Below are 27,809 nucleotides of genomic sequence, written 5' to 3' on the forward strand. Positions count from 1 at the left end.
CGCAGGACCACAAATCACAACAGAAAAGTAATCAGACGCAGTGAAACATTGCCTACCCATCACTACCTAGTCTCGGTCTAACGAATGCCGTTTTCTTAACACCATCCCATGCTTCTGCGTTCTACCGGAATACAAAACATTGAACCCAATGACAGTCTGCGTCCGATAAAGCCCCACCCATACCAACGCCCTTTCTCCTGGTGCTATGCCGTCATGTCTGCGTAAAAGGACAAAGTGATTTGCGGACGAGAGTCGCCTACTCCATGACACCCTCGGCGGTGGGCAGGGGGATGGCCTTGTAAAGGCAGATGAGCGCAGAGTGGGACTCGCCGCCTCCAGCAAGGGCATCGATCTTGTCCGACGTCACCTCGGTAACCTTGTCATCGTTGAACCACCACCACTTGCCGTCCTCAGGGCCGACTTTTCCAGTCACAGGATCCTTGGGCCCGGCCTTCTTGATGTACGCCGTGTAATGACCGCTGTCGGCACTGGCACCCTGATGAGTGACGACGCCGCGAAGTTCATAGATGCCAGACTGATTGGCGCCGTCGTCTTTGCGCAGCTCGGGGTCGATGAGGGAGTTGAGCTCCTTCTTGGCCGCGAGGAGCGCAGCGTCTTTCTCAGCCTCGAACTCGGCATCAGTCTTGAAACTCTCGCCCATCTCCACGTCACCGTCAGCCGACGTGGACGGCTTCTTTCCCTTCTCCTTCTTCTCCTGTTCCTTCTTCTCCTCGGGAGTCTGGTCCTCGACCGGGTTTCTCTTGCGACGCTTACGGGCCCGCTCGACATCCTCCTCCTCCTTGCGCACCTCGCGAACCTTGTCACGGACTGGAACAAGAGCCTTCCTCAAGTCGTCGGTGCAGAACTCGACCACGTCCAGCTCGTGCGGGAAGGTCACCTTGCGCATGATCTTGGCCTTCTTCTGGACGTCACGCTTCCAGAAGAAGCGCACAAAGTGAACTGTGAGGTACTTGGGTAACCGAGAGATCTTGGAGGTCTTGGTGTAGGTCACATCCCTCCCGAGAGCCTCTGATCGCTTCTCTATCTTCTCCTTGAGACCGTTGGCGAGGCCATCCCTCAAATGCGCCGTCTGGCCGTCGATATGGCAGTTGAGCTTCAAGAACTGATCCTTGGAATGGGTCGGCTCCTCGCCCGCTTCGGCAGCGGCAGGGTCGTCGCATTCGAGTGTGCTGGACAGCTCTCCGCACATGTACTTGCCGATGAACGAGGCCTCGGCGGAAGAGCCTTCCCCGCCTTCCTTGATCTGGAGCTTCTGGTTCAACTGAGACACAATTTGCGACCAGGCCTCCTCAGCGTCTTGTTGGGCGTAGCCTGGCCCCTTCTTACTCTTCTCGGCGAACTGTGGGAACGTGGTGCGAAGGGCGCTCAAAAAGCCCAGTGGTGGCATTCCTTCCTGAGTTTTGGACATATCTCTGAACAGATTCCTCAGCTGGTAGGTGATATCAGCTCCCGGCGTGGTGGTGGTGAGACCGAGCTGCGAACCACTGGGCGCGGCATTTCGGAACTCGTACTTTTCGAGCGACTCTTGAAGTTCGGGGATGGAACGCAAAGCCTGAAGTGTCGAATTCAAATAACAGGTGTTGCCCAGGTTGATAAGGCCGGCCGGTGTGGCTCCAGCTTGCTGCGCTTGCTCCGCCTCGGTCATGTCCTCGAGAAACTTGACCTTCTCTGTTGGGCGCACGATAGCACCTCCGCCCTCTCCTGGCGTTCCCATCATCATGATAACCTGACCAGGCTTGAGGCCCAGCTTGCTCATGTCGGTATCATCCTTCAGCTGGCCACCCTTGACGAGGATCTTTTGACGGTCGGGTTCGACACCCGTGAGACTGAAGAGCTGGTACTTGAGCTCTTCGCCGGGAGCGGTAGTATCGACCTCGACATCGTACTTCTTGGGCCCGTGCTTGATAACCACTAACATGATCTATTAGTACCCACCCAAAGGTACACGCAGGACGGAGGATGGAGGAAGCGTCGTTGACTTACCGTTGACTGTCGCCATCCTGGGGGGTTGCTGGCGTTTTGCAAGTATGGGAGGAAAGCCTGTCCAAATTCGAATGCAGAATAGACAGCTGAAAGCCCCGGATTCTAAATGTTTTTGCCCCCAAACCAAAGGCTCCCAAGGCAACCTTTGAGATTCGTCACTTGGCTTGGAGGTTGTGGAGCGCGCGTGGAAGGCAAAGGAAAGGCGCGGGGTTGTCAGTGGTAACAACAGGGATTACACCCACCGCCACAGCTGCGAAACAGGGGTTGCTGGGCTGAAGAGCATTACGTAACCCAGCCAGCTGGGTGCTTGGGGCTACGTGCCTGTGCCGCCCCGCCCTGGCCCGCCTTAACTGCACGCAGCTCTCGACAAGCAAGGAGCTTGCCAAGGATACCCAGAGCGACGACGACAGCTCCAGGAGAGCCTCATCTGCCAACACCACCACCGGATCACCAGGAAACAGTTAGATCTGGAGGCATCCTGCCCGTACAGGCATCATGGTGAGCTCCCCAGGACGCCCAGAGCCTCCAACATCCCAGACATCCCGAGTAGCCAAGCTGACATGCCGTATCCCTGACAGTCGCAATCACTTCGACCGTATCTCCAGGCTGTCCGCAGCAGTCTGACCGCCGCCCTCTGCTTGTCCAACTTCGCGTCCCAAACCGCCGAAAGACACAATGTTCCCGAAGTCGAGGCCCGAACATCACCTGAGGTTCTCTTGACGCCCCTGACGATTGCGCGCAACGAGAACGAGCGGGTACTCATTGAGCCCAGCATCAACAGTATTCGTATCAGCATCAAGATCAAGCAGGCCGACGAAATTGAACACATTCTTGTCCACAAGTTTACAAGATTCTTGACGCAACGCGCCGAGTCATTCTTCATTTTGAGGAGGAAGCCCATCAAGGTATGAGGGACCGCTGGGCCAACCTAGATGCCCACCCTCCTCGCTTTGGCTGTCTTGGGACGTCTTTCCGTGACTGACGCGTGTGTCTGCTTCACAGGGCTATGACATTTCATTTTTGATAACCAACTTCCACACGGAGGAAATGCTCAAGCACAAGCTGGTTGATTTCATCATCCAGTTTATGGAGGAGGTTGACAAAGAGATTTCAGAGATGAAGCTGTTTGTATGTTCCAGTTACGACTCTCTTATGTCGAGGACCACGCTAATCATTGCCATCAGTTGAATGCGCGGGCTCGTTTCGTAGCGGAATCTTTCCTCACTCCAGTACGTCAAGCCGCCCCCCTTTCCAATGTCTTGGCATATCCTGACCGCCATTGTACAGTTCGACTGAGCGAACCCGCTTTTACAATACCTCACTTAAATTATTTTGCATGCAATTGAACAGCTTTCCCTGATGTCACTACTCTTGTCGCGTTTATGGCTTCAGACCATCATGCTTGGCGTTTCTGGAGAAAAGAAGTTTATAAGCGAGCCATTTCACGACTGTTACTATCCACGACACTTGTCATGGGTCCTTGCCGGTCTCTGGTCTAGAAATAAAGTCTGGGTTTTACAGAAGTCTCTCCCAATTTTCTCTGTGTTCCATCAGCCCAAACTACCGCCGTTACGCCATCCGCCGGCCAAGCCAGATGACGGCTCAAAGCCCTCGACATCCAAGGGTGTTGCATGTTACCTTGTTCGGCGTGAAGTGTGGACTTGGTTGGATCCGTGACCGCCTGGCCTTTGATTCCGTCTGAAATCCCGTCCTGTGTCAAGAATTTGGCAGGCGCGTTGCCAATTCTTTTGTTCAGATCGAGGCCAAGGACGTTTCATCTGAAGAGAAATCTGGTTCTTGCAGAGCACCTGGGAATTCTAGGTGGGGAGATAGCTCAATCCTACTCCGCCGTTCTGGTAATCCCATTCAACAGATTTACTCCTTAAGCTCTTCAATTTTCTGTTCTCAGTTGAAACATCGATATCCCGATGTCTTCGTTTCCTGCTGTTCTCTCGGAGCCAGCAAGATCACCACGCTCTCCGCCTTCTCAACCAGCTTTCGGAGTCTTCGAGGTCTTGTCACCATTCCCAACGTTCACATCCGTCTGGAGCTCAGGTAAGTCTGTTTGCTCTTGGTATTTTTCGGTTTGATATTCGCAATCCTCCCCTCTGCCGTCGATCATATCACCCTTTTCAGCCAGTGTCCAACTTGTGCCAGCCTCCCCTATTGTGTCTCGAGGACAATAGCCTCACTCGAGCACAATAGCCTCACTCGACGACAATAGCCTCACTCGACGACAACAATTGCTGCGAAGGGCTCTTGCCCCACAGAGCAAACAATAGGTCTCCCCCATCTCAATCACCTCAACCCCCCTCGCAGGTTCTTTCGAATACCTGAGGCACTAATGAATATTTAATCTAAGCCCTGAAGAACTTCCACGCCTTTCTTTCTTCCCCGGAAACAAAAATCCCCCCCAAGCTTGCTCTCTCCCTGCAACACTCCGAGCTACCTCATTCTCTAATATCTTCCTGGCATCCAGCAGCCAACCAACTACCCGCAACTGCCACCTCCCAAGGTATTTATTCCTGAAAACTCTGCAGGCCCTTCTTTCTCTCTCCCTTCCCACCCCACAATTATCTCTCTCATCTGCCCATCCCACAACTTCCTCTCTCCTCTTCCCACTCCAAAACCTTTCTCTTTCTCTCAACCAAACACGTTGTGCCTCTCAGGTCGTCAATTGCCAACTCTCAAGAAGTCGTCGCCACGCCGACCATCAAGGGGTACTTGTCGCCGACAATCAGGGGCTACCCGTCGTCGACTACATCTGTAAGTAAACATCTCCAGCCGCTCCTCTCCAGCCGTGATCTGCGAGTCGCAGCCGCGAGCTCCGTTTTCCCCGGATTCATCCCCGGGAGGCGACATCATCCTTTCACATCCCTGTTAAACATCCCCGGCGACATCATTGACGGTCTACTTCTATTCCGGAAGCTCAACCCCCTTCTTCAAAGTCCGCACTCCTCCATTTCAACTCCCACTGCTCACATTTCCACTGTCCTCTTCCTTTCCCGTTCGACTTGCGACCTCAAAAGTCGCTCTTTTCACCGGCATACTCACTTCCTTTGCTTTCCTTCTTTTCCCATCAACTTGCGACCTCAAGGGTCGCTTTTTTTCACCAACATTATCACATTCTTTGCTTTGCTTTATTGCTACCCATGCCCGCGCATCATGACGCCCGATTGCTTGTTTGAGCACTGACATGAGAAAAGGCTACCGGAGAAAGTACTCGGCCAAGCAACCGAAGATGAACTTCGCTGGACGTGGTCGCTCGACTGTGAGCGCCAACGGCTCTAACAAGAGTCAGTCTTCTGTCGCCAGCTCTGGAAAGAGCCGTGAGCATACAGGCGGTGTGTCCCTTCGTAAGCATGCTGAGGATCATGAGCAGCACACTGGCGGTGCCTCTCTTCACGAGGACACTGAGCGCACGACTGGGGCCTCTCTCGCCGACAACAAGGAACCCGAGGGCGGTGTCTCTCTCAAGCACTTCGCCAACGACGCCTCCAATGACAAGAAGAACAGCGGTGTCAATATGAGCACGCGCAACGACTCTGACCAGGCGTCTTTGTCTTCAGTGAGAACTGCCAGTGCCTTTTCCCACCACCACAAGGCTATGTCAGTCTCCGGCCAGAACATGGGCCACAACATGGACACCATTCAGGTATGTTTTCGTGACCGTTTGCTATCTCACAACAGCTAACAGGTCCCATCAGGAGAGCCACACCCCGGTCCGTCACGTCGGGTTGAAGTCTCCGATGGCTCCTTGTGTCTTCAGTGGCTTCAGCAGAGGCACGGGACAGCGCTCTCTGCTCACTAGTCAGCACCTTGCCAGCGCGCAGCTCTGTGCATCTCAACTCGGCCAGAGCACTTCTGCTCCCACTTTGCCATTTCTTGCCGTAGGACCCCCGACTCTCTCGTCTTGGTCACATCAGCTAACAACGAGCAGTCCCCACCCCAGCCTTCCATGGCCAAACTAGGTATGCCGCCCGGTGTCGTGAATGGCTCTTTCCGTATCCCTATGCCCTCTGCCTTCCTGGGATTCATTCATCATCCGATGGTGCCCGGTGGTGTTCCTCCTCCTACACCACTCGGGACGCCTTGTGGCGAGTCTTCCGTATTTTCCGCCGTTGTTGTCATTTTTTTCTTGTTCTTCTGTGCTCATGTGCTGACTGTCTTCTCCAGTCCCAGATCTCACGAGCAATGCTGCCACGAACAATGCCGCTGCACCCCCAGCTCAGACTTCTCAGACGGGCCTCACTCCTAGCGCCAATCTTGTCCGCCCTGCCGCCCATGGAGGCCACGTTACTTATAACACCGGACCTATCTACAGCGGAATGGTTCTGCCTCCTGCTGGACTCAACAACGCCATCCCTCAGAGCCACTTCCCTTCCCACAGCAACGCTAGGCCTGTTCACGCTGGCAATGGCTCTGCTGCCTTCAAGCACGACAACCCTCAAAGCCACCCGTCTGTTTACAACAACGTTGGCCGCAAGAACAATGGCAACACCCCTCATCGCGGTCATCAGGTTGGTCAGAACAACCACATGGCGAACCTCAACAACAGCAACATGGGACCTCCCCAAGGCGACAATAACCTTGCCCAGAACAACAGCACGGGTGTGCCTGGCCACAGCAATGCTGCTGCCCCAACTCCATCCAATGCCGGCACAACACTTCAGGCCTATTTCAATCCTGTCACAGGCCAGACAATGAGACTGGACGGAACCATCTCGACTCCCCATGAGTCGAAGAAGAATAGGTATGCCGATCACTCCATTTACAATCAGTCGGAGCCGCGAAACTTTGCACCTCGTCCGATGGGCATCCCAGTCATGTTTCCACCCCCTCCCAACTTCACCTCGGGCCCTGGGTCCAGCAGTCAAATCGGCGACATCATCACCAACCAGGCATTCACTGACCCCTTCACTTCGCCGGATTTGTCTGCGATCAACGCTGTCAACGAAGCAGCGTACTTCCTTGCCAACTTTCACGAGATTGACTACAGCGAGTTGACTGAGGCTGAGCAGGAGTTGGAAGCCCAATGGGGATTGCTTCGAGACAAGCTCTCCGGACTCCGGACTATGGGTTCCAATGCCCTGAGAAGGTTGATCAATGGTGTTAACGGGATCCCCACCACATCGGTCCTACTCAATGTCATGAACTTTCCGTTCATTGAGAGTTCCAGTCAGTCGATGCCTGCTGTTTGGGGGGTCATCAAAATCAGCAACGTGAGTTTGCCGTCTCTTGTGTTGATGCTTTGCTTCGCCGGGCTGACATTTGTTGCAGATTCCATTCGGCACAATGCGAGCGGAGATCATCGCTATGCTTGGCCGCAATTCGAAAATCATCACCGATGCGCAGGAGGGAATCCATATCATTATGGAGCGGGTTACCTCGAAGACTGGGGATGCTTTCGTCGAGTTCAACAGCATTCATGCTGCGGCTCGCACCGTCGAGCGCCATCACGAGGCTATCCGCAAGCACCGCCAACCTCGCTTGGGCGATCGCCCCATCAAGATGACGATGTCTAGTCAGAAGGAGCTCATGGAGGCACTTTTCCCCTTGTGCCGCGGCGTGAATTTCGACGATGGCCACGTCACATTGCTCCCTGAAGACCCCGAAAGCCCGTGGAACACTTTCCGCGGCTTTGTCATGGCGGAAGAGTTGAACCTTCTCATCAAGCACATCGAGATGCCTTCTCGCTCACCTTACTCCAAGGACTGTCCCCAGCGCCCTTTTGAGTCGATGATCTCCACGCTCAAAAAGCTGCCGTGGTACGCCTCTCATCTGATCACTCTTGAACAGCGTCAGATCATCTATGATGCAACCTTCCGGCTGATCGAGTTCCTCGGTGAGCTCCTCCAGAAGGGTGATGGGACCCCTGGAAAGCATCGCCAGCAGACGGTTCTGAATGAGCAGTTATACAAGCGTCTTGTTCACGCAGCAATGCTCTGCCCCGGATTCTCTGTCCTCCAGAAGGACAACATCGCCTACCTGGTGAACATGTCCGGACCGGCCATTGCCGAATTCAACATGCCCCCCTTCTCCGAGTGCTGGGCGCACCTGTACAACTTGTGCCCTCGCCCTGGTGTCCCGGTCGACGTGCTTGAGTGGTACATCACCCTCATCCGCGAGGAGACAGTTCGCTATGTCAACACACTCCCGGCGTCGGTGCAGGCTTCTATCAAGGAGCGTGCGAAGGAGGACAGTCTTTACTTCGGGTATATGTGGCACGAGATCCAGCTTCCTCAGGGCAGGGAACTCGCCGCTATGACTCTTCGGGACGTGGCTGAAAAGGAGCTGGATGCCATCAAGCGGATCCTGGACCGAGCCGCCGCTAACGCCCACGCTCACCTGGTTACCGATGCTGCTTACCAGCATCCGGATCACTACATCGTGATCTAAAGCCGCACTTCCCCGCGGCTGGCTGCCATGAGCACTGCCGTGGGTATGTACGGCTAAGAACAGGGAACACTCCACCTCTCTGTTCTAGATGTCCTGAAGTGCCATTCGCAACAACCTGGTACGACTTGGTCCTTACGGCTATTATCCATTCCTCCCTGGCGGCTGTGGCTCTTTGCATTAGCGATTGTTGGTTTGTTTATGAAATTTCCTTCACGACACGCAACGACTGCACAGAATCACGAACTTCATGAACGTAACCTTGATTCTCCCATGAAGATGGCGAGGAACGAACAATGGCCTTCAGAGCACACGGCAACCTTTCACAATGGCACATCATCATCTTCTTCTCATCAAAGATTTTGGCTTTCAGCAAAGACGGAAAGTCAGGATGTTCCCTCTTGTTTGGGTTGGCGGTTGTTGGACAGGAGGACAGACAACACACAGAACGGATAGGCGTAGACGGGTTTTGCTTTTTTTTTTTTTCTTTGGCGATTCCTGTCGTGGTCGGTCTGCTCGGTCTTCTAGTTCGACATTTGTCTTTCTGATGGGAACAACCAGTTTGCAGAGCTTTTCCTTTACGAAGGGTTCCAACATGGCGGAATTTTTTCTTTCTTTCTTTCTTTCTTTTTCTTCTTTTTTTCTTTTTTTTCTTTTTTTTCCAGAAAACTCACCCACAAAAACACCCAAAAAAAACTCGAAACAGCCACAAAACAATCACCAAAAAACTCGAAAATTTTTGAGCATTCATATGAAAACACTTAGGCCTCTTTGGAACCCATTATCACTTGTCACAAACAGGAAAAGGTGGATTGATCACGAAACTGGAGATGCTTTTTGCGGGCTTTGGTCGGTAGAGAGTGGGAGCGGAGGAACCTTCCTGGTGTATTTTAGACAATAAAGTCATTGGCCTATTATCTTTTTGTTTCCTGATGCATGCATGATGTGATATGATCTTGTGTGTGTTGATGATGCCCAGCAGGTAGTCCAAAATTGGTCCAAAGTAAATAGATGAATGATGATGGGATAGCGGCGCCTTTTGCAGAAATAAAGTGCCGGTAACAACATCCAGTTACTTCAACCTACCTCATATCACCAGGAAATCAAGTCTCAAATCTTTCATCAATGCTTAGTTCCTCCTCCTGTTCATCTTTTCCTCCACACCAAACAGCAGTGGCGACATCACCATGGTGACAGATTCAGGGGAAGCGGGTCCTCCAAACACAGCAGAAAAAGGAGGCAGTGCACAGACACCCAGACCCAAGCCTATGACGTTGTTTTTTTGTGCCACACGGTTTATGCCGACAATTACCCGCCGCTGCACATACGGATCCACGCGTTCGATCGTGCACGGCGAAAAAAAAAAAAAAAAAAAGTTCAGGAATCCCGAGGGCCCTCTTATCTTATCGCCCACTGTCAGTTGATATCCTTTCTTGCGATTCACTTTCCTTTCCACACCCGGCCTACCATCCCACTGCTATCAGCATTGCCGGCCACTGTCGCTAGCCGCCGAGTTGCGCTGCCAATATCTCAATATCATTCTACGGATTTGAAGCGAGGAAAAAAACAAGACGAAAGCCGAGAACCCCGCCAAAAACCGCGGCAGCAAAAACCTCGACGAGCGACAGTACCAGACACCACCACCACCTTTTCAACATGGCTACGGTTACTACCACCAGGACCCTACCTGGTGGCAACCAGAAGATGGAAACCGTGTCCGGTGCTCCTGTACAACTTCTTCAGTCCCGGGAGACCGGCGAGGTTGACCCCAGGCCAAAGCCTGGAGAAAGGCCGGCAGTCGCAAAGTCATGGGCACACTTTGTAGCTGGAGGGTTAGTCGCCTGTCGCATGCCCATGCCCAGACCCAACTAACCTCTTGTCTCAGTGTCGGCGGCATGACAGCAGCAACCCTCACAGCCCCCCTCGACGTCCTCAAAACCCGCCTCCAATCCGACTTTTACCAAGCCCAGCTCAGAGCCTCCCGCGCCGCCCACGTCGGCCCCATGAACCCCCTCCGCACGGCAGTCTACCACTTCAACGAAACCGCCTCGATCCTCGCGGCCGTGTACAAGGTAGAAGGCCCGCGCGCCTTGTTCAAGGGTCTCGGCCCCAACCTCGTCGGCGTCGTCCCTGCCCGCGCGATCAACTTCTTTACATACGGCAACAGTAAACGTTTGTTGGCTCAATGGTTCAATGATGGGAAAGACGACTCGACATACATCCACCTCTCCTCGGCCATGATAGCCGGTGTGGTAACGAGCACGGCGACGAACCCGATCTGGATGGTCAAGACGAGATTGCAGCTTGACAAGAACCTCGCGGCTGAGGGCGGGATCGCGACGAGGCAGTACAAGAACAGTTTGGACTGCATCAAGCAGGTGCTGAGGAATGAGGGCATTTACGGGCTGTACAAGGGCATGAGCGCGAGTTATCTGGGCGTGGCCGAGTCGACCCTGCAGTGGGTGCTGTACGAGCGGGCGAAGAAGAGTCTGGCGAGGAGGGAGGAGAGATTGGTGATTAGCGGGAAGGAGAGGACGTGGTGGGATACGACGGTGAGCTGGATGGGGAACGCGAGCGCGGCGGGAGGGGCGAAGTTGATTGCGGCCATTTTGACTTACCCTCATGAGGTGAGTTTTGTTACTGTCCATTTTTTTTTTTTTGGGAGGGTTCTTGAACGCTGACGAGATGGTAATAGGTTGCCCGGACAAGACTCCGTCAAGCGCCCATGGCGGACGGCAGACCAAAATATACCGGCCTGGTTCAGTGCTTCAAGCTTGTGGCCAAGGAGGAGGGCATGGTCGGTCTCTATGGAGGCATGACGCCGCACCTGCTCAGGACCGTCCCAAGTGCGGCCATCATGTTTGGCATGTACGAGGGCATCCTGAGACTGCTGCAACCTTCGCATCATGAGCCATGAGGATGACGACCGAGTCGAAAACGATGACGGCTGTACGGTCATAACTCTACGATGCGGCCGACCCAGGCGCACATGCCAACCTCCTCTCCTTACACCTCTGCACCACCAACAATCGATACCCTACCTTTCTTTCAGCGACGTATCATTACGGAGAACATATGCTTTGGCGAGCGATTGGCGCATATAGGAGACACGGGGAACGACGGGAGACTGTGGGGGCGGGGGCGTGTTAGCCATCTTTTCGTACATTGGAAAGACTGGATGGGGCGGCAACAGCATGGGGATGGTTCGAGAAGGCAAAGCATGGCATCCGGCGTTTAGGTTGGGCTTCTGTTGGGTGGGTTTTATTTTTGGGTATATATGGGATGATGCGAGTAGGTTTGGCAACGGGATGATTACCCCTCTCACTGTTACTCGTTGTTGCTTGTAATGATACAAGGGAGGGATTCAATGTACGATACCTACGTCAGGGCGCATGATGCATGAAGGGGAAAAACGGGGGGAGGATGTATGCATTCAGCAGGGGATGAAAAGCTGGGGTTCTCCAATGGGTGGAAAAGAAAAGGAACGGAAAATTCACGGAAAGGACAAAAAGGTAAAACAGGATCCCCTGCTCTTGCAAAAAGACAAATAAATCCAATATAAACAACATGGCAGATCAAGCCAAAATTCACACTGAGCCGGAGTTCACGAGACAGTAAACTGTGATAGGGAAACTGGGAGGTGGAAAAACGGGATATCTCGAATTCAATGAAACCAAATAAAAGTCCAAAAGCTAAACCCTCAAGACACTCTCTCCTTGGCTTCCATTCTCCTCCGCTGGCAGTGAATCGACATGAAAGGAAACAAAACAAAACAAAACAAAACACAACAAAACAAGACAAGTACAACTGATGCAACAAACAACATTACTCGCCTCCATTTTGGAAAAAATGACCAACCAAGCCCGCATGCCATCATAAGCCGTCATGCTTTCTAATCACCCATCTTATACGACTCTGGAAACATCCCTTTTGGTGGTTTCTTTTGCAGCTTTCTCGGTCTCGTCTGCACAGAGAGTGATGGCTGCGGTGGCGCCGACACCGACCTGCTGATGTCCGTTGCCGCCCTCTCCCTCCCGGCAGACCACAACCGCGAAATACCCCTCCCCGTTGTCGAAAAGCTGCTGCCGTTCGTAGAAACCGAAACCGTGGTCGTGGTCGTGGTCGTGGTCGTGGTCGCGGTCGTGGTCGTGGTCGTATTGGTAGTGGCAGTAGAGCCCGAGTCAGTCCTCACCAGCTGCCCCATGACCTCTCGTCACCAGGCGTTCCTGTCCCAGTTTGGATCTGTCTCCCCTGTTCAGCAAGCTCCGTTTTTCATGATGGGTACCCCCAGGAAAGGGGGGAGCCGACCTACCCTGCACGAACCCGGCCAGAACCTTGCTCCCCGTCTGCAACAGCGGATGGCCAACCACAATCTTCAGAAACTTCTCCAGCCCGGCCCTCCTGCCCTCAATCACGTCATCGCTGAACCTGTTCGTAAACACCTTCCCCGGCAGCGGCGGGATCGTAACCCTCGCGCTCTCCCTCTCGAGGATATCCCGAAAGTACTCAAAGTCGCTGTACCTCCTCCGGACCGTCGACTGCCTCAGCTTAAAAGCAGGGATGTTGGTCCGGCAGACGATCTCGTAGTCGGTGTACATGTGCCTACCGATGCCGTGGGTGCGGGGGTTGCGGACTTCGATCTCGAGAAAGTTCTCGGGGGGGCCGTAGATCTCGTCAAAGGACTGGGTGCGGGTGTCGGGGAGGGATTGCATGATGGGTCGGTGGAGGCGGGCGGCGGCGGCGAGGGCTTCGGACTGGGAGCCTGTGGGGGAGGTGGGGGATTTGGGAGGCTGGCTTCCGGTGTTGCCAGCCTCGGTGGGAGAGTTGGAAGCCAGGTTGGGCGAGTCAGTGGGAAAGCTCCCTTGTTGAAGGGGAGCTTGTGGCTAGCTGTGAGGGGGGATGGTGTGGTTTGGGTGAGGGGTTGCAGATGCGCGAGAAAACAAGGCTGAAGCTGCGGGCGGTGGTTAGATGCTTCTGGGAGAGCAAGTCAAAGCTGTGCGGTGTTGGCCGGTGGTGTTGTACAAAAAGTTGGTGGTGGAGGAGGGTTGAGGTCGAGGCGGTGATGTGATGCAAGTGAGCGAGAGTCTCGCTCCTCATGATCGATGGTAAAGTGGTCAGCCAAGTCAAGCCAAGCTCGCAGGAACGGGGTCATGGAAGAGTGGGGTAATTCCCGCCGCTCGACGATCTCGGGTCCGGGATCTGGGCCCATGTTTGCCCATGTCACACCCTATCTACCAGTGAATATCTCACTACACAGGTATTAGTGACTTGGTTATTGTCTGCGGTGGCAGTTCAAAAGCACGCGCTTGCTCTCAACATGTCAACAAAGAAACATGTCACAGACCACAAAACGCCAAGTACGGAATGAGGCCATGCGGAACGGCTTTTGTGATTGCCAATAGTTGCCCCCCCCGAAAAGCGCCCAGAACTCCTTCCCATGAGCGCAGGTATAAATGCTCATGAATACAATACACACTCCTATGCGCGTTTCCTTGATGGCTGTGTAAAAGGTGCTGTTCAGGCCAGCCTACTCTTTTTGCCATCCGAAACTCGACCAACCAGTTCGACAAATCTTTCTCATCCAAAGCCCCTCCGCCCTCAACTTCTTGTGCCCAAGCCATACCTATTTGTCCGCAAATTTCTGGTGAATAGCCCGAATCTGCTCGTCAAGGTTGAAGTTCTGCATCTGGTTCACATGGGCGGTTTCTGGGTTGCCGTCGAACGAGTGCAGTGCAATCTTCTTTCTCCGTGCCTGCTCCTCCTCCGACAGTGTCTGGCCAGTGGCATTGTCAAACAGGTCACTGCGTTGACTGGCCAGGCGCTTGAGATTATTGGCCACGTCCACCGTGCTAAGGTTGGTGGTGGCATACCGGGCCTCTGCCTTGGCCTTTTGCTCTTTCCACCGTGGATCGAGGAGTTCAACTACCGGATGTGTTAGTAACTGCTGAAAAACAAAGATAACATGGATCAGATGCTCACTTCTCATATGTTCATCCATCTCGTTGAGCAGAATCTGCTGCTTGCAGTTGGGGCACATGGCCGTCTGGGCGCCGATTTTGTTTGCTGCCCTCTGAGCCGCCCGTGGAACGTAATTCTCCTTGATCTTCATGGGCGCGGCGCCACCGCGGGCTTCGGTCTGTGCCTGTTGCATGCGTAGCCTTTCTTGCTCTCTTTCTCGAATTCTCTGTACCTCATGTTCCTCCTCTGCAGACCTGGATCCCCCAACTGGTTCAGATGAGCCATACGATGGAGGTGGCGGAGTATTGGCAGCCGGATAGGCAGGCGTTTGGTGAGTTGGTTGCGGCACTGCGGCCGGGGCCTGCACGCCATATACCTGCGGAGGATAAGCGTTGTAGCTGGTGTCCTCGAATGGGAACGCTTCCTCGATGCGGAGACTGGAGCTGATCGACATCTTGTTCTTCTCTTCCAAAGAAGCATACTGGAGATCGTTGAGAGTCGTCGGGGGCGGAAGGGATGCCTGGTCATCGGCTTCGGTAAAAGTGATGGTCTCAACCACGACAAAGTCGTTCCAGTCGATCCGCGCAAGCTCCTCCTTCTTTTGTTCCTCCTGTTCCTCCTTCTTCGCCTTCTCAGCCTCGGCCCATTTGGCATATTCCGCCCTCTGCTTGGCGCGCGCGAGCACATGGTATTTGTCGGTAGCACTGCGGCGAAGTTCTTCAACACGGGCTTGGTGCAGCTTGGTGCCTTCGCCATTGACGCCGCTCTCGCGTAGGAGAATTGAATACTGATCGATGAGGCTCTGGAAGAAGTTGTGGAAAGTGTGGTTGGGAGCCAGGAACTGGAACTGAGGGTTGCCATGCTCACGCTGCGCAAGCTGTGTCATAAAAGGGCGCCCATTCTTTGCGACGAACAAGGCAGTTAGTCGCACGATCTCCAAATCTTTCTGGCTCATTCGAGGCATACGGGCTGAGAACTGGAAGTCGGGAGGCTTCTGAGGCCCCTTTGGCTCTTCCTTCGCTGGCGCAGCATTCTCTCCGACGCGACCAGCCGCCACCGCGGTACCACGGCCGGCCTTGATCTCCTCTTTCCTCCATTCGTAGTAGGCGTTGTACGGATCGTCATGCTTCATCAAAAAGCTGAACTTTGGGTTTTTGCCGTGGTTCTCGCGGATGCGCTGTTCGAGACCAAGGCCGCCGCGCATGACATAGCCAGCCGTCTTCTCGATCGCTTCGCGGATTTCACCCGGTGGGGGGATGATAACTCCTGGCGGCGGCTTGAGATTCTCAAGCGCCGCGACCGCCGATGCAGCCGAGTCTCCGTTTGCAACGGCCATTTTGATGCAGGTATTTGCAAAATCGATGTGGTGGTTGGAATGATGAAAAGTAAGAGTTCGCCTATCGAAATCCCAGAACCACTGCCAATTGCTATCGGCGCGCGGCAGAGCGCGGGTGGGTTGCGATCAAATGGTCCGTGCGCACATTTGGTACTGTACTGTTGACCGTCTCAGGGATCACCACATCTTCACATGCAACCTTGACTTTGATTCACTTTCCTCCTGAGACTTGAACATCTGGCCAGATAAGAGAAGGTCAATCCATCGGATTCCCCTCACATATCGATGCCAATTTCTCCATTGCCTGCCCTGACATGTTCCCTTTCAATACGAATACACACGCAGGGAGAGTGGCTGTGACGCGTCGAAAAATAATTAGTTGGTCCCAGGGAACGGTGCTAGGCTCTTGCGAGGTTACTTGTGGCCCGTGTTCCGTGCTGTCTGGGGAATGTCAGCCAATAACAACACGCTACGGCCGTTTTTAGCCCAACAGGGGGTTGAGGCCACTTAAGCTACATTGAAATAACTATGGGATGCTTGTCGGCACGCAGCTTCATCACTGGCGACTGCAACCCCCTTTCCATCTCTTCAGCCTTTTCCGAGGTCAAGTCAGCTACTGAAGACTGACCAAGTCTTTTCTTCTTCTTCTTCTCGTCCAACCTTTGTCTTGCTCTGGACGTGGCCGAGTGCTCTTCACTCGACTCTTTTTTTTTTTTCTTGTTCGGAATTCAGCATCCAATGACAGCCTTGTAATGAAACCTTGACCTTCTCGACTCTCGTTAACTCCCGATTCCCGGATTGCCCAACAACGATCCTGGCGGCTGAATTATCACACCGTCAACAACACCCCCCCCGACCCCGATAAGAACTACGATTTCTAGCTAGACATCGTCCTCTCCACCATCGACAATGGCTCGATCGGCAGCCGCAAAAGCGGCATCCGGCCGGGTATCTCCTCCCCTGCCACCGAACCCAGCACCTACCCAACCCATCCCAGGCACCGTCTCGACAAGCTTGAAGAACAAGAACAAGGGAGCTTCGAAGCGCCCCAACGACTACACGTCCGAGGGCGTGGCCGATAACGATGTTTTCCTGCTCCCAGGCTCCGATTACCAGCTCTTGCTTGGTATCACCTTCCTGGCCGCTGCGGTGCGCCTGTTCCGCATCTATCAGCCCACCAGCGTCGTCTTCGATGAGGTCCAGTACGTTTGCTACCGATACCTGCCCAGACTCTCAACATAGAGCTAACCATGTGGTCGTTACAGCTTCGGCGGCTTCGCTTCCAAGTATATCAAGGGCAAGTTCTTCATGGACGTCCACCCTCCTCTGGCAAAATTGATGATCACCCTCTTCGGTTACCTCGCTGGCTTTGATGGAAACTTCGACTTCAAGGAGATTGGCAAGGACTACCTTGAGCCTGGCGTTCCTTATGTCGCCATGCGCTTGTTCCCTGCTATCTGCGGTGTTCTTCTGGCTCCTACCATGTTCCTCACGCTCAAGGCTGCCGGTTGCCGCACCTTCATCGCCGCCATGGGTGCTTGCTTGATCATTTTTGGTGGGTACCCTCCTCCTTGGATATGGATGTGGCTACGGACTGACACTGGGTTGTTACAGAGAACGGTCTGCTTACCCAGGCACGCCTTATCTTGCTTGACTCCCCCCTGATGATTGCTACGGCTTTCACCGCGCTTGCTTTCACCTCCTTCACCAACCAGCAGGAGCTCGGCCCCTCTAGAGCTTTCTCCCCAAGTTGGTGGTTCTGGCTTGTCATGACCGGTCTTGGTCTCGGCATGACTGTCAGCATCAAGTGGGTGGGCCTGTTCACGATTGCCTGGGTTGGCGGCTTGACCTTGGTCCAGCTCTGGGTTCTGTGGGGTGATCACAAAAACGTCACTATTAGCACCTTCTCCAAGCACTTCTTGGCCCGTGCTTTCTGCTTGATTGCCATTCCCGTGGCTTTTTACATGGCCATGTTCGGTATCCACTTCCTCTGCCTGGTTAACCCTGGCGAGGGTGATGGCTTCATGAGCTCCGAGTTCCAGTCTACCCTCAACTCCAAGGGCATGCAGGATGTCCCTGCCGATGTTCTTATGGGCAGCAAGGTCTCCATCAGGCACGTCAACACCCAGGGCGGCTATCTTCACTCGCACCCGCTCATGTATCCCACCGGATCCAAGCAGCAGCAGATCACTCTCTACCCTCACAAGGACGACAACAACCTTTGGTTCCTCGAGAACCAGACCCAGCCTCTTGGCGCTGACGGTCTGCCTATCAACGGTACCAACGCGTGGAACAACCTTGAGGAGACTCCTTACATCAAGAACGGTGCCATCATTCGTGTCTACCATGTTCCCACTCACCGCCGCCTTCACTCTCACGATGTTCGCCCCCCTGTTACCGAAGCTGAGTGGCAGAACGAGGTGTCTGCTTATGGTTATGAGGGATTCGATGGAGACGCCAATGACTTTTTCCGTGTCGAAATTGTCAAGAAGAAGTCCAAAGCCGGTGTTGCTCAGGAGCGCCTTCGCACCATTGACACCAAGTTCAGACTTGTCCACGTCATGACCGGCTGTGTCCTGTTCTCGCACAAGGTCAAGCTCCCCGCGTGGGCCTCTGAACAGCAAGAGGTTACCTGCGCTCGTGGTGGCACTCTTCCTAACAGTCTCTGGTACATTGAGTCCAACGAGCACGCCAAGCTTGGTCCCGACGCCGAGAAGGTCAACTATGCCAACCCTGGCTTCTTGGGCAAGTTCTGGGAGCTCCAGAAGGTTATGTGGAAGACCAACGCTGGACTTGTCGAATCCCACGCGTGGGACTCCCGCCCAGACTCCTGGCCCATCCTCCGCCGTGGTATCAACTTCTGGGGCAGAAACCACCGCCAGATCTACCTCATTGGCAACCCCATTGTTTGGTGGAGCGCCACAGCTGCCGTCGTTATCTACATCTTGTTCAAGGGAATCGCTGTTCTCCGCTGGCAGCGTAGCTTCAATGATTACGCTGACCCGGTTTTCAAGCGCTTTGATTACGAGATTGGCACGTCTGTGCTCGGCTGGGCTCTTCATTACTTCCCGTTCTATCTGATGCAGCGCCAGCTGTTCCTCCACCACTACTTCCCCGCTCTCTACTTCTCCGTCATTGCTTTCTGCCAGATCTTCGACTTTGTTGTTGCGCGGATTTCGGCTCTTGGCTTGAAGAAGAACCCTCTTATCGGCAAGGCCGGTGCTCTCCTTTTCCTGCTTATCTCGGTCGCCGCCTTCACCTTGCTTTCTCCTCTTGCTTACGGCAACGCCTGGACCAAGGCCGAGTGCAAGCGTGTCAAGCTTTTCAACACCTGGGACTGGGATTGCAATACCTTCCTGGATAGCGTAAGTGCATCGATCCCCGAGGTGAAGTTGCCCGTCAGGGGGAAATGAAGGCTTTCTGTGGAAGAAACGAGCAAGTATTTAGGTTCGGTGGATATGGAGGCATGATTCATGAACACATAGAATAATGGCACATGCCAGATTGTTTTGTGACCGAGACGTGGTGCTAACATCTGTGTTGACGTAGTATGAGGCCTATGACCAGCTCGCCAAATCACCTGCGGCGGCTTCGCCCACTTCGACAAGCAAGCCGTCGGTGAACGTCCAGGCCCCAGCCCCTGCTGAGAACCCGGTGGCTGCTGGCGAACAGGCCAAGGCCCCCGCCGTGGAGCAGCCGAAGGAGAAGGTTTCGGGAGCCCCGGCGGCTGGTGAACAGCGTGTTGTCCACACCGAGGAGCGTGTTGAGTACAGAGACCAGGATGGTAACTTGCTGGACATGGAGCAAGTCAAGGCCCTGGAGGGCAAGGTCGAGTTCAAGACCCGCTACGAGACTCGCACTCGCATCATTGATGCTGCCGGCAACGAAGTTTTCGTCGGCGCTCAGGAGGGCGCGCCGGTTCCTGTGGCGCCTCCACACCCGGATGTTGAGGGTAGGTGGACCACTGAGCCATTTTCCCAAAGAGTGAACCACTAACATGCATGACTTCTCAGGTGTCGACCGTGAGACTCCCAAAAACTTGGTTCCTGACGAATCCATCCCGGCTGCTGAGAAGAGCGTCGAGGGCGAGAAGGAGGCCGAGGGTAAGGTCCCCAAACCCGCTAGCGAGAGCAAGGAGAAGACCGCCAAGGAGGAGTTGTAAGAGAAGTGAGAATACGATGACGCATCCGATGATGCGTACGAGACGACCGCAAACCCAAACACACCTTGGCCCACCCAACACCTACTTCACTTAATGTCTCGTTGTACCACCACCATACACACTAATGACAGAAGGGAGGGCATACACCAAGGACTTTTCACATTGGGACGGAACGGTTTGGGTGGAGTCTGGCGGGATAAAGAGCGCAAAAAAAGCAGTCGTTTTTTTTTTGGGAAATTTATAGGGGGGTATGGGGAGGGGAAGGAAAGGAGGAGTTCTTCGTCACCATGTTGCTGTCATTGTTGTGATATGATGGCATTTATGGTTGTCATTTGTCAACATTGCGAAAAAGTCGAACGCGGTGAGGTATGCCAGAGCTACTACCTATCTGGTGAACTCACACCACACTCTCACACACACTCACTCACTCATCAGAGGGGTACCTGTTTTCACTTTTTGTAGGCCCCACTAGAAGTTATTTCCTTGTGTTGAACCAAATCCGTTTTTATGTGCTTGAGATGTTCACACTGTCTTGTGGACCCTGTTGTTCCCGTCCTCAGGGCAGTTGAGGTTCACCCAACCCAGCCGAGTCAACGCCACGCCCCCCTTTTTCCACCATACTAGAGGAGCCACAACCAGAGAACACAGCCAGATCACAACCAGACCACAACCAGACCACGGTTTTATCAATCAGCTTTCTCGAACGTGTTTCCGTGATGCGGTAGTACAGCGGTTAGTGCATTCCCGAGTTTGAGCGAAGAACCCAGGTTTGACTCCTGGCCCCTCGCCACACAGCGTTTGTGATTTTCAGCCGCTTGCTTTCTTTTTGGCTTTTTTCTGCCTCCCTTTTTCTCTCAGGGCTGAACACCACGTCGAGCGAGGCAAAGGCAAAAATGAAGCTGGTTAAATTTTGGCATGCCTTGTGTCGGGCGGTAGGTTACACTGGTAGAAAACGAATGTGAGTAAGAAAGACAAGAAAGAGGCACCGACAAGGATGGCCAGAGAGACAGATGGTACGAAATTCCGGCTCTGGCTTGTCAGAATTCAACGAGAGTATGGCAAGTCCATGAGAAAAGGCAGAAGTGACGAAGAAAAAAACATCTGAAAAGGGAACTAAACACAATTCCAAAAGGCTACACACCCAACCACCCATCGCCATTTCCAAAATCGGATCCCGATTTATATCCAACAAAAACCAAAAAAAAAATAGAAAAAAATAAAAATAAAAAAAAAAAATAAAAAAAAAACCCCCCACCATATCCCACCACCCTTCAGCAACGCACACTTATCCCCTTTAACTAGGAAACACTATCCTTGAAATACTCCTCCAACGCCGCCAAGCTGCCCGGGTGCACCCTCCCCACCTTCATCACCCTGAGGTGGTCCTCGACGGTGTAAATCCTCCCGCAATCCAATCTCGCAACCGGGCTGATATACGTCTCCTGATCCTCGATTATCACCCCGATGGGCCTCCGGGTGATGTTCTCCTCTTCGTACGGCTTCGCAGGTACGACATTGCTGTTGTGCAAGACCACAAAATCAACATCCCGACCGCTGCATGCCTTGTTGGTGGCTGACCTGCTGGCTCCTGCGTATGTGGTGATGGAGAAACAGAGTGAGTGGTGGAGGCGGCGCCGGACGACGACGAACCAGCGGTATTTGGCCAGCGGTTTCTCACCGTGGAATTCGGGGCATTTCGTAGAGTACTCGAGGTTCGGGGGGGTGGCTGAAGGGAACGGGTCATTGGGGGAAGGGTCCGGGGAGCCGAGAGGTTCGAACCAGGGGACTTTGAAGATGCGGCCTACGGCGAAGAAGCGTTTGGGTTTGGTGACTACTTGGAAGCCTGGAGGGAAGTGTTAGAGTGTTGGAAAACAAAAGGGGCGAGAGGTACGCACGAGGGTCTAAGGGCTGCTCCCATTTGTGTTTGGTTGCGGCTTCGGGTCCGGTCGAGTTCTGTCTACTTCCAGCTGGTGATCCGGGTTTTGTTGGACTGGGTGGTGATGTAGCATCTGGGTCGGGGGGTTTCTGGAAGTTGGTGTAATGGAGTGTTTTGCCGTCTGTGATATTTTAGTGATTATGGCTTGGTGAAATGTGAGGAGAAGTCTCACTTTCATCGGTACGGATGTAATCTTGGTCCCTTTCGCTCCAGGTCCACTGATCGCCGTAGTCCACACTATCTTCTTGACTCTGAGACTCTACCGTGGCCCTGGCGTTCTTTTTGTCTTCCTCGGTTGCATCCTTCGACTTTGAACCAGTTGTTTTCACAGGCTTTGTCTCAGCCTTGGTCGCTTGACCGTTCGTACTCTTGACTTCCTGAGCAGCCGAGACTTCGGTTTTGGTAGGACCGCTTCTACCCTTGGCTCCGTGGGAGCTGATCTCCGTGCGCCTTGCAACAATTTCAACAGGCTTCGCAATGTCCACCGCAGGTATAACAATTGCCTCTGGGTTATTCACTGATGTTCAGAGATCAGTCTCGATGATCATGCAGACCGAGCAGTGTATACGTACCTAGATCCTCACCCAACGTAAAAAAACCAAGCTCAGGAACATGCGGTGGTCTCTGCCCCATCGCTGCGACAGTCATTGTCTGGACGATATGGGCCCAAGATTTACATAAACCAGGACTACTTCCTCTTCTCGACGTTGTCAAGTATGTGCGGAGCTGTGATGCAAAATGTCGATATAATGTATGATGGGACTAAAGCCCTCGTGTAGGGCCAAACCTCCACATGGAGTGAAGCCTGAGCAGCTAGGAGAGGTTCATGGGACGGAATAGGGGGTTCTGGTGGTGCTTTTCAGTCCGTCGAGCTTGGCGCTGTACAACAGCCCGATCTAGTATCTCAAGCAACCGTAGTGAACCAAGGTCCAGTCGGGAGTACAGACGATCGTGGCAGGCTCCGAAAGGAAGAAAATAATGGATCAAGAGAACCAGAAGGCAAGGCTGCGGACCAAGTGCCGAAGCGGGCGGGAAAATGCAGGTTCGGGTGGAATGACAAGCCAAATTTCCATGTGCTGTTGAGGGAGGCTGCAGCGGACAATTCCAATTCCACACAGGCCGGGCAATGTAAAAAACTGAGCAGCAACATGGCAGAAGCGTGGGCTTGCTTAGGGAGAGAGAGGCTCAGTATATCCCCCCGCAGGTAGGTGCTTTTTGTGGCACTTGCAGTCCTAGTCTGCCTAGAGGGAGGCCTGAGGCAGGAGCACCTCGGAGGTTTTGAAGTTGGTGTTGTGACGGCAGGTGGGGGGGGGGTGTCACTTGATATGAAAAAGCAACGAAGCTTACGCCGTTGCGCAAATATGCTTGACGCCGACCGCTGATTGGAATCTTGAACATTCACATTCAGCTGCGGCCATGGCCCCCTTGTCGTCAACCTCGCCTCCCGTGTCCCCCTTCTCTCGACATCCCCTCCCTGAGGTCGCCAGCTCATGCAGCTTCAACACTGGGAAGGGGCCGTTCTACGTATTGCTGCCCAAGCTTGTGTATCCCACGATCAACACCGGCTTGGTAGCCTCGATGTTGCGCAGCCTCGTCGATGGATGTGGCACAAATTCCAATCGCCTATTTGGGACACCTCAAATCGGCCAAGGCCCCCTCACCCTGGACCAGGCTCCTTACCACCACCCAACTTGCACCAAGTTCGGCTGTTGATACGACAAAAAAGAACTGCACATATGCTTCAGTTCAGACGTTTCCTTGGTCTTACCGCACATCAGTGATGGCGACATTTGACCTTCAGCCATACCTGGGCGGCGATTTCCATATCTGACTTCAACTACACAAATTCCATTTTCAGGAGTGGTCTTGGCCAAACTTCCCGAGATAACTCCAGAATTTCCACATCGTGTTGGTAACATCATGATGTGGAAAACACGAACGACCTTTGCCAGCCGTCTCACCCTCATACCTGATACACTCCATATTGTAGGTCCTTATTCATCACAAGCTGTCATCGTCTCAGATTACAACCTCGGTCAGCCTCGTCAAGCCCGTCATTTCTCTTATCGTACTGATTCATATAACCCCCCTGACGAATTCAAGACCCCGGGTTCTCCTCTCCTCAACACCTCTGTTCATCTTTGGAATCTTCAGCTACTTCAAAAACATCCAGGTTCTCTCTTAATTTCTACGCCTCAGATCCGAGGAACATTCCCTTCCCCACGGCAAGGCTCGAGGACCAACACCCCTCTCGATAGCAGCCCAAGCCTTCATGAGGTGACAATGACCTGATGTCAAATCCATTCTCTCCCGAAAGCCTGCCCATGATGCTACCCCAATGTGCATTTTCCATTTCAACCGTGCACATTACACTTCCCTCCTAAGCCATCCCCCGCCAAGGTTCTACAGCACTTTTCACGCCCGCCAAGAAGCCATATCCAGATTTCCAGACTTGGATCGGATACCAGCACGCCCCATTATCGGGCCGGGACCGGACGCCGGGCACACTGGCTGACCCCCAGGTTGGCGCCACTGCGGCCCGAGAGGATCAGGGGGGTGATGCCACGCTTTTGATGAGGCCCGTACTTGACCGGTGAAAAAGATGCATGGGAGCCGGATGGGTGTCGTGTGACCTGCTACTCAGCTCAGCCAGCCCCTTACACCTAACCATACTGAGGGCTCACCGCCGTTTGATGCTCATGCTCGGACCTCGAGTTCATCAAAACCATGCTATTGAACCAAGGATTTTGTTATGCAACTGGCTACCTGCCCAAACTCGGAATTATTTCCTTCCCACCTAACCCATCCAAAGCACTGGTGTCGGATGTACCCAGACAGATTTGCCTCCCATCCTTGTTATGTGCCACCCTGCCTAAAATAGCCCGGTAAACCTATATGCCAATTCATTACCATTATATCCTCAGCTCCCCCCTTTTCTTCTAGACTCGCACATCTCACTGCTGCTGGTGGTGGTGGTGGGGGGGTGGTGGGCCCTGTTGCTGCTGATTACTCTGCGGGTAACTCCCCATAACCTCCTGAGGGGGATCAGCCTCCCTCTGCGCACTCATCTCCGCCGCGTTGTGATACTGCTGGCCCTGCCACGGATTCTGTCCCTGCGGCTGGCCCTGCCATTGCTGGCCCCCTTGCTGCACGTACGGGGCACCATATTGCTGCTGCTGCTGCTGCTGCTGCGGGAACCCTCCCTGTGGTTGCTGGTTGTAATACTGCCCTTGATGCTGCTGATAACCACCACCGTAAAACTGATTCTGACCATGATGCTGTCCCTCATCTGCCTCGGCAATAGGCGCCGGGTACCCGCCTGGTCCAGCACCCACTCCCGGGGAAGGGGTGCTCTGAGGGTGGGTGTTGAATGGGTTTTGTCCGCCGCTCAGAGATGACAGCTCGGATGCGTGGCCGTTGGTTGTGTTGGAGGCTCCGGTGTTTTGCGGCATGAGAGCGGAGGGGGAGGAGATGGATGTGTTGACGCTGTGGCGGGAGGGGTCTGTTCCCGGGGGTATGGCACCAGCGGCGATGTATTGGTTGGGAGAGGGGTGGCCGTTTTGGAACTGGGCCGGCGGGGGGTATTGGCCTTGTGGTGGTGGTGGTGGTGGTGGTTGTTGCTGACCTGGCATGGGCTGGAATTGGCCGTTAGGGAACTGTTGAGGTTGCCCGGGTTGGGGTTGGGTTTGTGCCATTTGCTGCTGGGGGACTGTTTGAGCTGCTGCCGCTGCTGCGGAATTGGGGTCGGCGGGCTGCCGGGCCTCGAGCTGCTTGTTCTTTTTGCGTTGACGCCAGAGGCAAAAGGCGAGACCACCGATGAGGATGGCAGCTACGCCTGCACCGGCACCGATGCCAGCTTTGGCTGCTACCGAGAGGCCGCCAGAGCTTTGTTCCACAACCGGATAACGCATAGACCAGACAATGTTGACGACCGCCGAGGTCTCCCGGTCCGTCTTGGTTTCCTTGCCCCTTTCCACCGTGAGGGTAGGGGGTCGGGTAGTTCCAGCCTTGATAGAAGACCAGCAGGGCGTCTGGCCGCCCACCGCTGAGGTGAATGGTACGAAGCCGCTGGGGCAGCAGCCGCCATCCACAGAATAGTAATCCTCAGCGCATGTTTGGAGTCTGGCTTGCTTTGCGTCGACAGGAATGGGGTAGTCGAAGCCAAGCTTCTCCAGCTCTGCCGCGTTGGATCCAGACACCGCCGAGGCAACTGCTGCGGCGGCGGTCTCGACGGGCCAAGGACAGCAATCAGGGCGGTCTTTGATGCAGCCGAGGAAGCCAGCGTAATATGCGGTATTCCCAGCGTCTACGAGAGTGAAGCTGGCCTGGCCACATTCGTCCTTGAGGAGAGCACCTGTGCCTTGGAATTTGGGCTGTCCGTCATAGGCGGGAGTGTTGATACGAGTGCTGACAGTAACGACGTTGACGGTTCTGCGATTCCAAGTCAGTTTCTACCTCTGAAGTGGAACCTAGACCAAACACAATGCTTACTGTAACGCGAGAGACACAGAAGTCCTGAAGATCAAACAGTTAGTCAACCTTGCTTTTCACACATGGCACCCCGTCTCACTCACGGCATGTTAGGTTGTTGCTGGCCCTGGGGGCCGCCAATGATGTTGCTGCATGTTGATCCGAGGGCTGAGGCGTACAGCTCATTCCAGCCGTCATACAAACTGGAGCAGGTTCCAGTCGCGATTCTAGTATACCAGCAGTTCCAGTAGGCTTGTCCATGGGTGCAGACACATGACTGAACAGCGGAGTCGACGGCACTGTTGTAGGCCAGTCCATTCTCCGGCCCTCCTCCGGCTGTCACGAAGTCAAAGTCACTGTAGCATTCTGACAGATGGGTCGTGCAGGAGTAAACGTTGGATCCGTAATTCTAGTATGACAGGGAGGTCAGTAAAGGACAGCCCAGCTTGTGCTGCTTGATCTCGACGGAGCGACATACATAGCAATCCCCATAGAAGTCGGTTTGGCGTGGTCGAAGCAAAGCAGCGCCAAAGACATCAAAGGTCGGAGTCGGAGTCACTGACGGCGTCGGCGACGCCAGTGATGCTGAAGGGACCAGCATTGCGGCTCTTGATTATCAACCGGCTTGGCGTACAAATGACGGTTCCCTTCTTCAACACAGTCGACGCGAAAGACGCGTGGAAAAAACGAAGCTTGACAGAAGACGAGAGGGGATTGAACAGCCCTGCGGCGGGGACCACAAACACATGTCCTTCATTTTCCTCTTGTTATCCGGGGTGTCGAGCTGGGCAAGGGTTGCGATCAGGGTCCATGGGATCATTGGACGACAGACGGCGCTGTGCATAACACGGCGTCGCGAACAGCCTCTGATAGGTGTGATGGCTGCAGGCCAGCACTTATTGGGGTGCGGCTGAAGGTTACGCCGATGCCCCTGACAGGTGAGCTGGCCGAGATTGTGCGGTTTCACAGGCTCCTGAGAATGAAGTTGCTCCGTCTTATCACCCCGTCTCTGGGGATCATGATGGGGTTTTCAAAAGCCGATGGGGATGGCTTCATTGAAGACTTGGGTTGTGAGTTACAGCAGCCCTCCAGGCTTGGCCGATCGATGGACAAAGACAAAATGCGGAACGAGTGTGATAGTAGATGGCAGGGGTCGCTGCTCATGCCCGTCATACCCGCTTTTCGACAACGACAACTCCTCAACACCATGTCCCCGTCTCGGTTCAGGGTGCGATGGTTTCTTTATCCTGTTCAACCGTGAGCCATTTCGTGGCTCGGATTTGATAAAGTGGCGGTTGTAAGATGGGATGGAGCACAACTATTCCTCTGCATCTGTCACTCGCCCAAGAGCTCTCTCACTTCCTCAGGTAAGTCCAAGAATCCCATGGTCAAAGCTGACATCATGGAAATCGATGCTCTCACAGCCCGAACCTCCAGCCCCTCAAACCACCACCTCTGATCCTTCCAATAGCTCCTCTCTCACCTGAGTCTCTTGACTTTCAATATCACCCGGACCTCACAGCACCCCGCCGATACCCGCCAAGCGT

The 27,809-nt window shown here is 54.0% G+C and overlaps 9 protein-coding genes across 9 annotated transcripts; 4 read left to right on the top strand and 5 right to left on the bottom strand.

The window, feature by feature from the left end:
• Window positions 1-16: 16 nt before the first annotated feature.
• UBP6 (deubiquitinating enzyme) lies at window positions 17-2,223 on the bottom strand. Its single transcript, XM_062908682.1, has 2 exons — window positions 2,005-2,223; window positions 17-1,932 (listed from the first exon to the last, which is right to left on the bottom strand). Exons 1-2 carry the CDS (start codon window positions 2,018-2,020, stop codon window positions 257-259), a joined length of 1,692 nt encoding a protein of 563 aa, XP_062771801.1. The 5' UTR covers window positions 2,021-2,223; the 3' UTR covers window positions 17-256.
• On the top strand, window positions 2,188-3,532 carry ARC19 (Arp complex subunit). Its single transcript, XM_062908683.1, has 5 exons — window positions 2,188-2,502; window positions 2,583-2,909; window positions 3,007-3,132; window positions 3,189-3,233; window positions 3,292-3,532. Exons 1-5 carry the CDS (start codon window positions 2,500-2,502, stop codon window positions 3,298-3,300), a joined length of 510 nt encoding a protein of 169 aa, XP_062771802.1. The 5' UTR covers window positions 2,188-2,499; the 3' UTR covers window positions 3,301-3,532.
• A 2,800-nt stretch (window positions 3,533-6,332) lies between these two features.
• Window positions 6,333-8,403, top strand: QC763_120950 (uncharacterized protein; the record flags this gene model as incomplete). The annotated part of the gene is made up of 2 exons (XM_062908684.1): window positions 6,333-7,226; window positions 7,285-8,403. The coding sequence occupies 2 exons, from the start codon at window positions 6,333-6,335 to the stop codon at window positions 8,401-8,403; spliced, it is 2,013 nt and encodes a 670-aa protein (XP_062771803.1).
• A 1,325-nt stretch (window positions 8,404-9,728) lies between these two features.
• RIM2 (Pyrimidine nucleotide transporter, mitochondrial) lies at window positions 9,729-12,544 on the top strand. Its single transcript, XM_062908685.1, has 3 exons — window positions 9,729-10,232; window positions 10,286-11,027; window positions 11,096-12,544. Exons 1-3 carry the CDS (start codon window positions 10,057-10,059, stop codon window positions 11,315-11,317), a joined length of 1,140 nt encoding a protein of 379 aa, XP_062771804.1. The 5' UTR covers window positions 9,729-10,056; the 3' UTR covers window positions 11,318-12,544.
• On the bottom strand, window positions 12,293-13,477 carry SNX3 (Sorting nexin-3; the record flags this gene model as incomplete). The annotated part of the gene is made up of 2 exons (XM_062908686.1): window positions 12,713-13,477; window positions 12,293-12,609 (listed from the first exon to the last, which is right to left on the bottom strand). Exons 1-2 carry the CDS (start codon window positions 13,110-13,112, stop codon window positions 12,293-12,295), a joined length of 717 nt encoding a protein of 238 aa, XP_062771805.1. The 5' UTR covers window positions 13,113-13,477.
• Window positions 13,478-13,766: 289 nt separating this feature from the next.
• Window positions 13,767-15,974, bottom strand: PRP21 (SF3a splicing factor complex subunit). The gene is made up of 2 exons (XM_062908687.1): window positions 14,380-15,974; window positions 13,767-14,322 (listed from the first exon to the last, which is right to left on the bottom strand). Exons 1-2 carry the CDS (start codon window positions 15,692-15,694, stop codon window positions 14,024-14,026), a joined length of 1,614 nt encoding a protein of 537 aa, XP_062771806.1. The 5' UTR covers window positions 15,695-15,974; the 3' UTR covers window positions 13,767-14,023.
• Window positions 15,944-20,377, top strand: PMT1 (Dolichyl-phosphate-mannose--protein mannosyltransferase 1). Its single transcript, XM_062908688.1, has 5 exons — window positions 15,944-16,896; window positions 16,960-17,249; window positions 17,309-19,059; window positions 19,244-19,646; window positions 19,708-20,377. The coding sequence occupies exons 1-5, from the start codon at window positions 16,604-16,606 to the stop codon at window positions 19,854-19,856; spliced, it is 2,886 nt and encodes a 961-aa protein (XP_062771807.1). The 5' UTR covers window positions 15,944-16,603; the 3' UTR covers window positions 19,857-20,377.
• QC763_121000 (uncharacterized protein) lies at window positions 20,342-23,264 on the bottom strand. Its single transcript, XM_062908689.1, has 6 exons — window positions 22,365-23,264; window positions 21,965-22,309; window positions 21,752-21,913; window positions 21,112-21,699; window positions 20,628-20,798; window positions 20,342-20,600 (listed from the first exon to the last, which is right to left on the bottom strand). The coding sequence occupies exons 1-4, from the start codon at window positions 22,438-22,440 to the stop codon at window positions 21,155-21,157; spliced, it is 1,128 nt and encodes a 375-aa protein (XP_062771808.1). The 5' UTR covers window positions 22,441-23,264; the 3' UTR covers window positions 20,342-20,600; window positions 20,628-20,798; window positions 21,112-21,154.
• A 1,482-nt stretch (window positions 23,265-24,746) lies between these two features.
• On the bottom strand, window positions 24,747-26,863 carry QC763_121010 (uncharacterized protein; the record flags this gene model as incomplete). Its single annotated transcript, XM_062908690.1, has 3 exons — window positions 24,747-26,223; window positions 26,367-26,671; window positions 26,741-26,863. The coding sequence occupies 3 exons, from the start codon at window positions 26,861-26,863 to the stop codon at window positions 24,747-24,749; spliced, it is 1,905 nt and encodes a 634-aa protein (XP_062771809.1).
• Window positions 26,864-27,809: the final 946 nt, after the last annotated feature.

This window comes from Podospora pseudopauciseta, chromosome 1, assembly GCF_035222475.1.
Source record: "Podospora pseudopauciseta strain CBS 411.78 chromosome 1, whole genome shotgun sequence".
NCBI lineage: Eukaryota > Fungi > Ascomycota > Sordariomycetes > Sordariales > Podosporaceae > Podospora > Podospora pseudopauciseta.